The sequence below is a fragment of the Protopterus annectens genome, chromosome 3.part0 (genome assembly GCF_019279795.1).
Source record: "Protopterus annectens isolate FY-2018-M chromosome 3.part0, PAN1.0, whole genome shotgun sequence".
NCBI classification, from domain to species: Eukaryota; Metazoa; Chordata; order Ceratodontiformes; family Protopteridae; genus Protopterus; species Protopterus annectens.
Genome location: NC_056731.1, coordinates 1,984,360,238 through 1,984,373,525, shown reverse-complemented (window position 1 = coordinate 1,984,373,525; position 13,288 = coordinate 1,984,360,238). Strand labels below are relative to the sequence as shown.

At 36.3% G+C, this 13,288-nt stretch overlaps 1 protein-coding gene across 11 annotated transcripts in view; it reads right to left on the bottom strand.

Moving 5' to 3' along the window:
- LOC122797235 (pituitary adenylate cyclase-activating polypeptide type I receptor-like) overlaps nt 1-13,288 on the bottom strand; it is a 1,630,218-nt gene that overhangs the window by 251,792 nt on the left and 1,365,138 nt on the right. For all 11 annotated transcript variants that reach the window (XM_044066074.1, XM_044066073.1, XM_044066075.1 and 8 more), the window contains one exon: nt 2,236-2,327. In XM_044066074.1, coding sequence (XP_043922009.1) covers nt 2,236-2,327 — 92 coding nt within the window. The remainder of the gene's footprint in view (nt 1-2,235; nt 2,328-13,288) is intronic.

Here is a 13,288-nt window from a genome sequence, read left to right as displayed (position 1 = left end):
CAAGGTCATGTGATACAACTCCCTCCCCCTTCTAGTGAGACTTTAAAATAATACAGATACAGTGCTCAATTTAATGAACCATCTAGTTACACAGTAACCTCTAGACTGAAGTCCTTGAAGGCTTAAAGGACAATTAGTGAACCCACCAAAGAAGTACAGCAGTGCTGTGCTATAATCATTTCCATTGATGGAATGATAAAAACTGGTTATTCGTGAAGTTGTTCTCTAATATCCTGGCTGGTTATGAAATCGCTGTTAAAATCACACAAAACTGTACTTTATTGCATATTACATATGTGTTCTGTTATTTGTCTGTTGTGCTCTTGTGGTATGCAAAAGGCTGCATTTTTCAATTGATTTTAGTAGAATACTATGACAAATTATAGTTCTGCATATGCAGGGTTTATTATTTGAAAGTCAGTGATGGAAACTAATGATAGGATTGAAGGAGTAGTCAGATCATCACAGCTAACTGTTGTTAAGCAATGTGGAAATCCTCACATCATACAATCTAGTTAATTAAATGCAATGCTTTATTTATTAAGTAGAGTGGCAGAAGACTCATTATCATAATTGTTTCATGGATATTCATAGGTTCATAGGTTCATACTAGGCTATCTGCCCTAGGACATTTATAAGCCTAGCCAGAGTGTGTTTGGCTTTCGCCACCCATTTTAAATTAATTTTGCTATGCCCTTTTTCGAGGTTAGTATACTGTGCCTCTGTCTAACAGTGACACAGAAGTGATACCCGGGGTAAACCTACGATCTCCCATCCACTCATCAAGATTCCTCTTGAAGAGAGTCAATGAGGGTCTCTGCCTAACCTGGACTGGGATTTTATTCCAGAGTGAGGGGCGCCTCTGGGTTATGAATCTGTCCCTCCAGCATGTCCTATTTATTTCAGTGCTGAGGTTCAAGTCTCTCGAGCGCGTAGCGCGGATAGAATATGTAGATTATGACATGGTTTGATTCTTACACTTCATATTAATGTTCATTTTTTTTAGAAACTGGACCATAAGGGCTCCTAGCTAGGTCATATATGAGTAGCTCATAATGTTATGCAGTAAACCGAATGATAGTGCAAAACAGGGAACCTCAACAACTTATGCCTCTAATACTAGCCATGGTGTATTATCCACAAGTATGCTATTAAAGATTGATATGATGAAACACTGGCTTCACTTGCTCGTGCACATTTAGCCTTCCAGGACATCTGTAAAATTGTTGTGCCTTTCAAAACAACATAAAGAATGTTGACTCCTTTCCAGCATTATGAGTACCTGAGATTGTCAATGAAAGCACTGGTGCTGACATATGACAATTACATTGATATGAATGTCATCTCCTCTATGTGTACATCAATGTTCAAATTGATCACAAGAAATGTGTTAATGTCATCTCCTCTATGTATTCATCAATGATCAAAATGATCATAACAAATTTATTAATGTCATCTCCTCCACGTATTTATCAATGATCAAAGTGATCTTAGAAAATGTATTAGTGTCATCTCCTCTATGTATTCATCAATGATCAAAGTGATCATAACAAATTTATTAAAGTCATCTCCTCTATGTATTCATCAATGATCAAAGTGATCAAAACAAATGTATTAATGTCATCTCCTCTATGTATTCATCGATGATCAAAGTGATCATAACAAATTTATTAAAGTCATCTCCTCTATGTATTCATCAATGATCAAAGTGATCAAAACAAATTTAGTAATGTCATCTCCTCTAAGTATTCATCAATGATCAAAGTGATCATAACAAATTTATTAAAGTCATCTCCTTTACGTATTTATCAATGATCAAAGTGATCAAAACAAATTTATTAATGTCATCTCCTCTACGTAGTCATCAATGATCAAAGTGATTGCAACAAATTCGGTAAGGATACAACATCATTTGGAATGTGGGGGAAGATACAACTAGTAACAGCAGTCAAAAGAACCACTCCGAAGTACACAGAGTTGAGTTCATAAAACATACCTTTCCATACAATCAGAGCATTTTGTTTTAATAATATTTGGTTGGATGCACAAAATGTGAAGAGTCAGATGGAGACTTTCATTGTTTACATGTAATTCTGTTTATTCTTGGAATATGTTTGTAAAGAGAAGTAATGCCAATGTTAAATTTATGTCCCTACGCAGCTTAAGTCACCTTTTCCTATGTGTATATTTTATATTTGATGACAAATACTGAATGCTCACATATTTAATACTCACAAATATATGCTGGATTCATTGCCCCCAATATCAGGTGACTGCAATTTCTGCACAAGGATTATTATAATTCCAATAAAGAGAATAAAGTTGATCTGAAGAAAAGGAAAAAAAAATAAGATGAGTGAAATGGAAAGTAGGTCAATGCTACTGTTAAGCTGAAAAATTACAAAAAAAAAACATGTATTATTATTAGACTGATATGGTTTAGCATGGCCATTTATAAATATTCTACATACTTTCAGACCAACAGTTTCTACTATGAGTCTCAATTTGCTTATCAAAATACATCATTATAACCACATTGTGATGTCCCATCTCTTCACAATGCTTAACACATTGCTGTTTTTTATTTTTTCTTCTCATTTCTTGAATGCATATTATTCTATGAGGTACAGAGTATGACAAAATGGTAAATTCTGAAACATTTTCACATAATCTGATCTCCACAGCATTTAACTAATGAGTTAGTCACCTCTTCAAGCTCCTAGTGCTGATGTAGAAAGTGAATAGAAGGCAACACCTCAACAGCTCACACACACACACACACACACACACACACACACACACACACACACACACACACACACACACAGATGCAAACATATGTTTTTCTTCATATCATTTCCTGTTGTTTTTCTGCCTCCCAGAGATTAGCTGTTAGCATAACCATTAATTACAAACAATGGAAGGATAACACTGTAAATTTATTTTGAACCAAATCTAGTAAGACATATTAGATAAGAACTGTACCAAAAAAAGAATTCAGCAGAAGAGAATGACAGACTAGCCTATGCTTCTGCATATTTCCTTGCTTAAACAATGTACCACAGATTTATGTAAATGATATATTATTTTTCCTGCCCTATGCAAAAATGTTTAATTTTGTATTGCATATTCCGGATTTTTATCCACTGATGCAGAAAGCAGTTTTCTCATGTTAACAATTTCAGCCATTACACATTTTGACTAATATTTTCTTCTCTTTACCAAGCAGTTATCCTAGACAGTAGTGGTGGTGCTGCTGTAGCGTTGTCGCCTCACAGTTAGACGTTGCCCATTTGATTCTCAGTTAGAGCGTCTTTTTGTGTGTCGACATGCGTGAATGGGCATTCCTTCATTGAGGGTTGTGTGTTAGGCCCGGCAAGCCAGCACGTAAAAATCTACTGCCAATCATTAGCGGACCGGAGTTCCGCTGTGGCGACCCCTAACCAGGAAAAGCCGAAAGACACAAACAAACAAACCAAGCAGTTATCCTATGACTCTACCTTATTTAGTCAGTGCTGTAATATAGTTAGTTAAACCAAAGGGTAAAAAGGTCACACAGGCAAAAAGTATTCAGTAAAAACTGCAAGAAAGACCCAGCCTAGCTAGAGTGGTCATGGTGTAGTATGTTAAATTTCCTGTAGTGTAAGTCTAAAGTATTTATGCAAATGACCTCTTAAGGGCATATCAGTGTTTGACTATAGGACTTCTGTTTATTTAAGTCTTTATGCCTGAATGTACATATACATGGGTGCGAGGACTAGCCCTGGCCCCTGTTTTTGCTAATACGGTATTGTGGTTCTGGGGAAAAGCAGTAAGAAATTACTTCCAGATTTTGGGACAATGTTGATCTTTATTTGAGGTTTTAGGGTGATGTTCCAATTTATTGGCATGGTCATACTGATATATTGAATGACTTTTTGAATTGTCTTAACTAAACCATTGATTTTATGAAGTTTGATTTCATTTTGATACACAAAAGATTAATTATTAAGACATCCTTATAACCAACAGCTCTAATGGTATTAAGATACAAGTCAAATATTCAGCAGAAACCTAAAACTACATTTTACCAGTGCTCTCTCCCTTTGTTAAAGAAAAAAAATGGTGACAGGTCACTTTGATAGATTATTGAGGCTGGTTTCTAATGATGACTTTTTTTTTTGTGTGATGGAGGTAGCTAATCTTTGTTTTTTAGAAAGGGTTTATCCATTTAATTTGATTAAGGAGATGAGATAATTGGTTGTATCCAATTATAGCAGGAGATACACCCCAGTTTAAGAAACAAGGAACAAATGTGTGTGCCTAATAATAGAGATATGAAAATTAATTATCAGATGACTATGGTTGCTTCTTCTGGATGGTTAAATAAAACTGTTAAAGAATAATTATTAAAAACTGTGATCTTTCTTTTGATTAAAGTATTGACCAGAAATTGGAGGGAGCGTCTAAGATTTTTATATAAGAAGGGTAAAAATCTGAAAAATATTGTGGAGAATGCTGTGATTACAATTGAACAATATGGTATGGTTAAATGTGAAGCATGTTCCCAATACAGGTTTATTTATATAAGGGCAAGTGTTAATGTAACATCCCAAATATGCCTTTTGAGGAACAATGGAAAATGTAATTGTAACATGATAGGGGTGGTTTATATTCCACTTGTCTTACTTGTAACTAATTTTATATTGGCAAAATGGAAAGCCAGCTTTAATCTAGAATATATGAGCATACCTAATTAAAAAATGTATAATTTAAAAAATGTGTTACAATTAAATGGGGATTGGGGTGGCAAACTTGGAGTCTTGGATACTCTACTAGTAGTTCAAACGGAATGCCATCCACTCCCATGTCTTAAAGACAAAGTTTCCATCAAAAGCATTTTAGCTTTGACAGCAAATAAGATCTACTTCCATATTTGGTCAAAGAATAAACCCAAAACTTCATGAAAATACCTTTGTAATATGTGTGTGTGTGTTTGTGTGTGTGTGTGTGTGTGTGTGTGTGTGTGTGTGTGTGTGTGTGTGTGTGTGTGTGTGTATACATATATACATATATTAAACATTTGTATATTTATAGTTTTAAACTGTAAGATATTTTATTTATTTATTTATTTATTTATTTATTTATTTATTATTATATTACTTGTTGCAAGTTAAAACATTATTAACAATATGCATTTCTTTAGGATTTATTTTATTTGTGTGTATGGTTTTGTAATATGAGTTTTTTTTATTTTATAAAGTGTTTTTAAGCTTTAAAATTGTTTAGCAAGTTGTGATTTAATTATTTTCAGTTCTGATGAAGCCTGTGATATTATACAATGAAAACAAACAAATAAACAAAAGTGCTTAACTTCAATAAATTGTTAAATCTATGTGTGACCTGTCCACTGGCATTTTTTTCTCCTAGAATATAACTATATTTGGTTTTGTCCACACCTGAACTAGGTAGGCAAGTTGACAAGCTAATGCATACCTATAAATTTCTGGGAGCTCTCTTGGAATATGGGCAATGTTTCCTACATTTCATAGGTTCATAGGTAGGTACTAGGCTATTGGCCCTAGGGCCTATATAAGCCTAGCCACAAATGTACCCTGGCTTTCACCATCCAAGAAAATTACTTTCCTGTGCCCCTGTCGAGCAGAGCCACAGAAGTGATCCCTGGGGTGAATTTTCTATTTCCCATCCAATCATCAAGATTTTTCTTGAAGAGTGCTAATGAGGAGCTCTGTTTGACATAGATAGGTAGTCTTTTCCAGAGTATGGGAAGTCTCTGGGACAGGAATATATCTTACATTAATACAAATCAGCAAACATCAATCTGCAAATAAATAAGAAAGTATGTTGGGCACCTGTATTTTATGTTCTTTTTTTGTCTTAAAAAAACCCTAGCTTTGCAGGCCAATTATTGTAGAAATTATAAGTACAGCCCTAGGGATAGTGGGCAACCCTGTCTAGTCTCCTCCTGGTTTTACTTCTCTTTTCTTATAACCCAAATTTATCTACAGTATACTCTAAAAGTTTGGCTTTGTGTAAAATCATTCCAGCCATTTAAATTACATGTCCCTAAAATTATTTTCCATTAATCCTCTAAAGAGAAAGTTCCAATTAACATAATTCAATGTATTTTTATTGTCAAACAAAACTCTGTCTGCCTCATTCTGTTTCCCCCATACTGGTGTAGAAATACTGACAGGTTCCATTGGTTTGTAGTTATCCCCCTGCCTAGAACAAACCCACGTTGTCCCTTTTCAATGATATTAGGGAGGCCCCTCTCCAACCTTACAGCCAACATTTTAATATCAACATTGATCAATTAAATTGGTCAAAAATTATTAAATTGTGGGCAAATGTCTGAGCTTCATCTGATAATCTAAAAATTCAGATGGTTGAACTAATGAAATTGCATGTTGTTACTGATGACCAGTTCACATTTGATTTGCAAGTGAACTTTTCTTTTTACCAAAATAACACAAAAAATTAAATTGCCTTGAGAGTTTAAAAATTCCATTGTTGTAAACATATGACAAACTACTGCATCTGTTTACTTACCTTCTTTCATTTGACACATTTCCTAAGTAATGTACCATTATAATTAACACACAAACTTGAGGCAGACTTACACCAGGATTTCTCGATCTGCAGCAGGATATTATGTAAAATGTAACATCATCTCTCTCTCTCTCTCTCTACCCTTCAGAGGCTTAAATCTGATTATCACCTGTCCACTGTATAGCTATCATTTGTCCATAGACTAGTATGTGCATTCGAATGTCCTGCAATTATTAATACTGTAACCTGTCATAAGCCTTAGTGTTTGCTTTGGTCTGCTACCTGCTATCTAAGTGCCCACATGCTGAAATAGGCTCAGAGATGCATGTTACACAAGTTATTCAGGCAGACTTCGGAACAAGCTTGAAATTAGGTTAAGGTCCATTTCAGGAAATAATGTATTTAAGTGTGCAGTGAAGGAAGCTTTCAAAATACAATGGAAATGTAATTCTGGTGATACGCAAGTTTGTGTAATGCTTTTCTTCACATGTGCTATAAGTTACTGAATTATTCAATGATTGAACAATAAGGTGTGCTCATAAGTAAGCAGATGTGAACTGTCTTTAACATAGCAGGATCCTATTAGACAGCTCGTAACGGGTATCGATTTTCCTTGTATTTTTGCCCGGACTCCACTGAAAATGGGATATTCCCATCTAGATAATCAGAGTCTCCAGATGTATATAAATAAATAAATTATAACCAAAGTCATGTTAGTGATTCAGCGGCTGATATATTATGGTGAACAGAATACAGGGGAAGTTCTACTTTATCATTAGTATCTATAAGAAATATTTAAATATGGTATTGCTTATAAATAACTTACTCAAAAAAAATCCTGCTAATGCTTTTATTTTATGCTGCATTTTATGCAATTAATATTACTCCTTTGTAACATATGTTTCCTGTTATAATGCAAGGGCCAACTTAAACCATGTAAGCATCTAAAATAAATTTACACATGACAATGTAAGTGACACAGCATGTGAAAAACAGTCTATTTATGTATAAACATATCCATCTGTCTCCAGTCCATCTGTATTTGTCTTTTAAATCCAGCCATCCATAAAATCTGTTGCTTGCATATACATAATGCCATAATCCCAGCAAATCCCTAAATATAATATGTATTTGCTTGCCCCCTGGTAACAACATCACCACTCTGGAAGGTATCCTTGCTGAACTCTCCACAAAAATTCCCCAAGTGACAATAATTCTTGGAGACTTTAATATAGACTGGAAGGACTGCTCTACTGAATCACCAACCTCCCATATTAACCTTAATGGCTTCTCAAAAACAATTAACTCCCCAACCAGAATTAATAAACCCAATAACAAAGAACCCATCCTAGACTGGATTCTAATAAATGATCACCAACAACTCTATAATGTAGGGACCCTCCCTGACGATGTAAGTGACCATTCTCTCACTTACATAATCAGGCAAAGGTCGAGCTCACACAACCCAACAATATATAAAACAATAAGAAGAAACAGAAACTTTAACCCCAATAACTTCCAAGCTGAACTAAAAGAATGTGATTGGTCACCTATAAAATACCTCCCACTTGACGAAGCAACAAACTACTTTAACTCAAAATTCTTAACAATCCTTAACCACCATGCACCAAAGCGTTCCATCAAAATTAAATCTAAACCTGCCCCATGGCTTACAAAGAAAACCAGGGAGAAAATTCAACAGAGAAATAAAGTTTGGGCACTATGGAGAACAATTAAAAACCCCGTAGACCAACAACAATTCAGGCAAAAAAGAAATGAGACTAAGAAAGCTATACTCGAAGATAAAAAAAAAACTTTTACTTCCACCTCCAACAGACCAACCAAAATAATCCACAAAAGTTCTGGGCTAGCAGCATAAACAGACTACTTCAACCAGGCCAATCCGTAACACCACCCCCTATAGGATCAAATTCCGACAATCCAGCAAACTGCTAATGCTTTTAATACCTTCTTCACTGAGACCATACAAACACTTGCTAATCAACTAACAACCAATAGCTCTGCCCTTCCAACCAATACTACTAACTCTCTCCCAACTCTAGACCTGCAACCTGTCCCAACTTCCCTCATCTGCAACCTCTTAAGTAAACTAAAACCTATTACCCCCTCAGATGACCAGCTACCTGCTGAATACCTGCAAAAGGCAGCCAGAGTCATAGCTTATCCTGTATCATTGCTGATAAATAGAACCATACAAGAAAGCACTATTCCCACCATCTGGAAAATCTCCTATATTATCCCCCTACACAAGGGTGGAAACTCCAGAGAATATTCTAACTATCGTCCCATAGCTCTACTTTCCCCATTAGCTAAAATAATGGAAAAGTGCATCCACAGACAGTTACTAGACCACCTACTCCAGAACAATTTACTGGCTAAATCTCAACATGGCTTCAGGCCTTTCCACAGTACAACAACTGCACTCCTGTCCTTCACTGACAGCATCAATAAAAACTGTAATAACAATCTTCTCTCTTCAGCACTTTTCATTGACCTTTCAAAAGCATTCAACATGGTCAACCACCACCTACTTCTCAATATTCTAAAATCCTTCTCTCTGGACACAAAGACTATACAATGGTTCCAGTCCTACAGGCAGTGCTATGGGACAACAACCTCTCATCCCATCTCCCAGTTACCCTCTAGGTGTTCCTCAGGGCTCTATATTGGGCCCCCTCCTTTTCTCAATATTTATCAATGACCTCAACCTAGCTATTCCTTTAACTAACTGTGTACAATACGCAGATGATTCCACAATAATCTGCTCAGCTAAATCTCAATCCCAACTACAGACTCTAACTCAGACAATGTTCAATAAAACAGAAAATTGGTTTCTACAATGCTGCCTCCTCTTAAACCCCAAAAAAACCAAACTCCTCCTCTTCACTCCTAACTGTAAATCATTCCCAATGAACTTTTTAGTCTTATCCAATAATGGTACACTCATATCTCCCGATCCAGCAACTAAACTTCTAGGGGTAACCATTGATAACAACCTGAACTTTGAAACCCATATCAACAATACCATAAAAATTGTCAAAAGGAAGCTAGGCTCCCTCTATAGGATAAAACCCTTTTTCTCCCCACTAGCCAGAACCACTATTGCCTATTCCTACTTTATCTCCACACTTCTCTATGCTTCTTCCATATATACTAACTTGTCAAAAAATAACCTTAACAAGCTAGCCAATGCTTACAATAGCATTGCCAGATTTGCTATTGCTTCCTCCTTTATGACCCATCACTGCCATAATCTGAAACAATTAGGCTGGTTAGAGCTTCTGAATCAGATTCACTTTAAACAACTCACCATTGCGCACAGAACCCTTTTCCAACCTACCAATACCCCAATACTTGCTAGTCTCATTACCCAATATAAGAGCCTTTCAACTTTACGCTCATCTAATAAACTAGTTGCATCAACATGTAAATCTAATAACATGACAGGAGATGCTCTGTTCTCAGATGCAGTTGGAAAGTATTGGAACCAACTCCCCCATGAACTTACATCACTGTCTTCATTTACACTTTTTAAACACAATCTGAAACTCTATCTTAAAACCCATTGGTTATGTCCCTGTACAAATCCAGACTAATATCATACTATATTCCAAATACCCTCTCTTAAGAGCTAATTCCTTCTCTATCTGTGTCTTTTAGATCAAGGCATATCCTTGGCAAAAACATATCTTATCCTAATAGAGATAATTTAAAACGCCTAGTTAAATTCTTCTGCATATAATTCTAAAGCATCCTACCTAAGGCAGGCAACAAGTATTGTTTAAACTGTGAGCACTGCTGAACTGTTGAAACTTGAAGTATGTATTTGTTTCATAGGATCATAGGATCATAGGAGGTTACTAGGCTAACGACCCAGAGGTCATTTCAAGCCTAGCTTTTTCATCCCAATGTAATACCCCATATCCTCTAGTCAATACCCAGGATTATATTTAGTAATGACTACCCATGTCCAGGAGGGTTGCAGGCACTATCCCCAGTATAAATTTATGGTGCCCCATCCACTCACCCAGGTTCCTTTTGAACAGTGTTATAGATGTGCTCTGCTTCAAATGAATTGCCAACCTATTCTAAAGACATGGCAGTCACTGGGAAACAAATCCGTCCCTCCAGCACATCCTATTCAAGTCACAGGCCATATTTAGGTCCCTGGAACAGGTAGCTCTAGTCCCATTTGATTTACAGATGTGCAGCAAATTCATTAGGGTTGGGTCAAAGATTGTTCTGTAAGCCAGGCATAAGTCTCCCCTAAGAATTCTATACAATACTGAGTATAGTGACAGGAACTTTAGTCTTTATGTGTAAGGCACGTGGAGTCCCTTGAAATTCTTTGTTAGAAACCTCTGAGGTATCTCCAATTGCTGCAGGTGCTTTATGCAGTACATGCCAAAAGGGGCATTATACTCAATTATGGGAATGATTATACTCAATTATGGGCCTGATTAGTGACGAATACAGAGGGGTTATAACCTCCTTTGCTCTAGAAGCAATGTCTTTGCTAATCAAGTGTGCTACATAGAAGGCCCTTCTTACTACAGCAGACACATGGTGGTCAAAGTTAAGGTCGCAGTCTACTTGGGATCGCAGATCCCTTAGCACTTTGTAGATACACAGGGTATTGTTGTTAATTCAAAAGTGTGAAGGGATGTTGCTTTAACTGAAGAGAATGATGATGCATTTCTTTGCATATAGTTTGAGACCGTGACTAAGACACCAGTCATTGGTCTGTGTAAGACCCTCCGGAAGTATATTGACATCATTTGGGGATTCGGAAATTGCACCCAGTTTGCAGTCATCCACATACTTGGTCAGTCACAGCCCTTTAGCTTTGGCCTGAACTTCTGAGAAGTATATACTAAACAGTTTAACAATTACTTTCTAGTTACTAATGAAGTCTTGTACGTAAAGTCTAAAATATCTTATCTAATGCTTGTAACATTTTTTTGTGTAAACTGTGAAGATTCCTGACCTGTTTAAAATTTGTAGTATTTAACTGTATAGCAACTAGTACCTGTATGTTAGTAGTCTAGTAATCTCTTGGAGCTTATCTCCCTGGGACTCTACTGAAAATGGACATAAGTCCAGTTAGACTATCCCGGTCAACAAATGTAAAATAAAATAAATAAATAAAAATAAATAATACATCTGTCCATTAGTCTATCTACCAGTCTTATTGTATGGCAGTCATGTTTTTCATTTATAAATACATGTGCATAGTTATGTCTGATTTTACTAATACAATCTGTCTATACTCTTACTTTTGAAGGAAAAGAAATGAAAGATGAGATGACTTTATATTTATGAAACACTGATACTAGTGTACGCAGCTGCATTTTTATCACATATGTTTCAATAATATGTTAAGTGGGAAGTGAATGATCCTTCCTGGCCTTTTTCTGCTATGATCCAGGCCACAAGGTAGGAACATTTTTCAGATCAATCATTCAGTCTGAATGTCCTCTTAAAATTGGACAAAACTGACATGAAAATGCTTTTTGTAGGTCAATGGGGAAAAAATGAACTTACAGAGAACAGACAAACTCCACAAAGCCAGTAAAAAAAAGTCAGGGTTGAAAATTGGCTTCTGAAGCTATAACATGGTTGCAGCTAAGTCATTTAATACCCTTAACTCAGACTTGCTAGTAAAAACTGAAAAAAAACAGACATGCTAGAGGTTTCACTGAGTGCTAAATAAATGGTTTTCTTTATTACCTCTCAACCCAAACTTGACAAAAAAAGTCTTACTTCTGTAGCTGTCAGTTGCTACAATTATGATAAGCACCTTAGTGGCCCACACTGTGCTTTAACCTCAACGACAAAATCTAGTTGTTGTCTGTCTTTTGGCTTTTCCTGGTAAGGGGTCGCCACAGCGGAACTCCAGCCCGCTAATGATTGGCAGTAGATTTCTATGAGATGCCGAGGTGCCAGCTTGACGCCCAACCTTCAACGAAGGCATGCCCATTTACGCATGCATGTCTTTCGAAACGCTACCCAACCGCGGGGAGGACATGCAGACTCCACACAGAAGGCACTCCCAACCCAAGCCAAGAATTGAACGGGAGAACCTCTTGCTGTGAAATAACAACGCTACCACCATACCACTGCGGCAAAATCTAGTATCGTCATTTATTTGTGAAGCTGCAGGGTCCTCACAACTTCATCAATGAACGCTGATATTGCATTCCTGTCTCAAAAGCACTTGATGACTGCATGCCCCCAACAGCTTATGCCTATGAGAACTGTCCCCTTTGTCTCACATTAAATATAGCTCTGAGCTGCAAGACACTGTTTCCTACTAGCATGTATTTGTATAGCTTGCTTGACTTCAAATGTATTTATTGTTTATCAAACACTATACATTGTTATCCTTTCCAGCATACTTTGTTAGTACGCATTTATAGTATAGCTTTATTTCAAACTGTTGACTTAGCATTCACTTTTTCTGCTTTGCTTCCATTTCAAATACGCATCCTGAAATGCATCATCAACATTGCAGACCATCCATGTCTGATGTCTTAACATGCTACCCGGTTGCTAAAAAAACATTGAACCCCTCCACAAGAAAATGCTTAGCTTATAATCAGAGCAGAAATGCATTCAATTTTGAAATTTGATTGAAGATAAGTTTCACATGAAATTTCTCGAAAGGTGTCAATCCATCTAGGCAATGACATTAATTAGACTATTTATGGGGTGA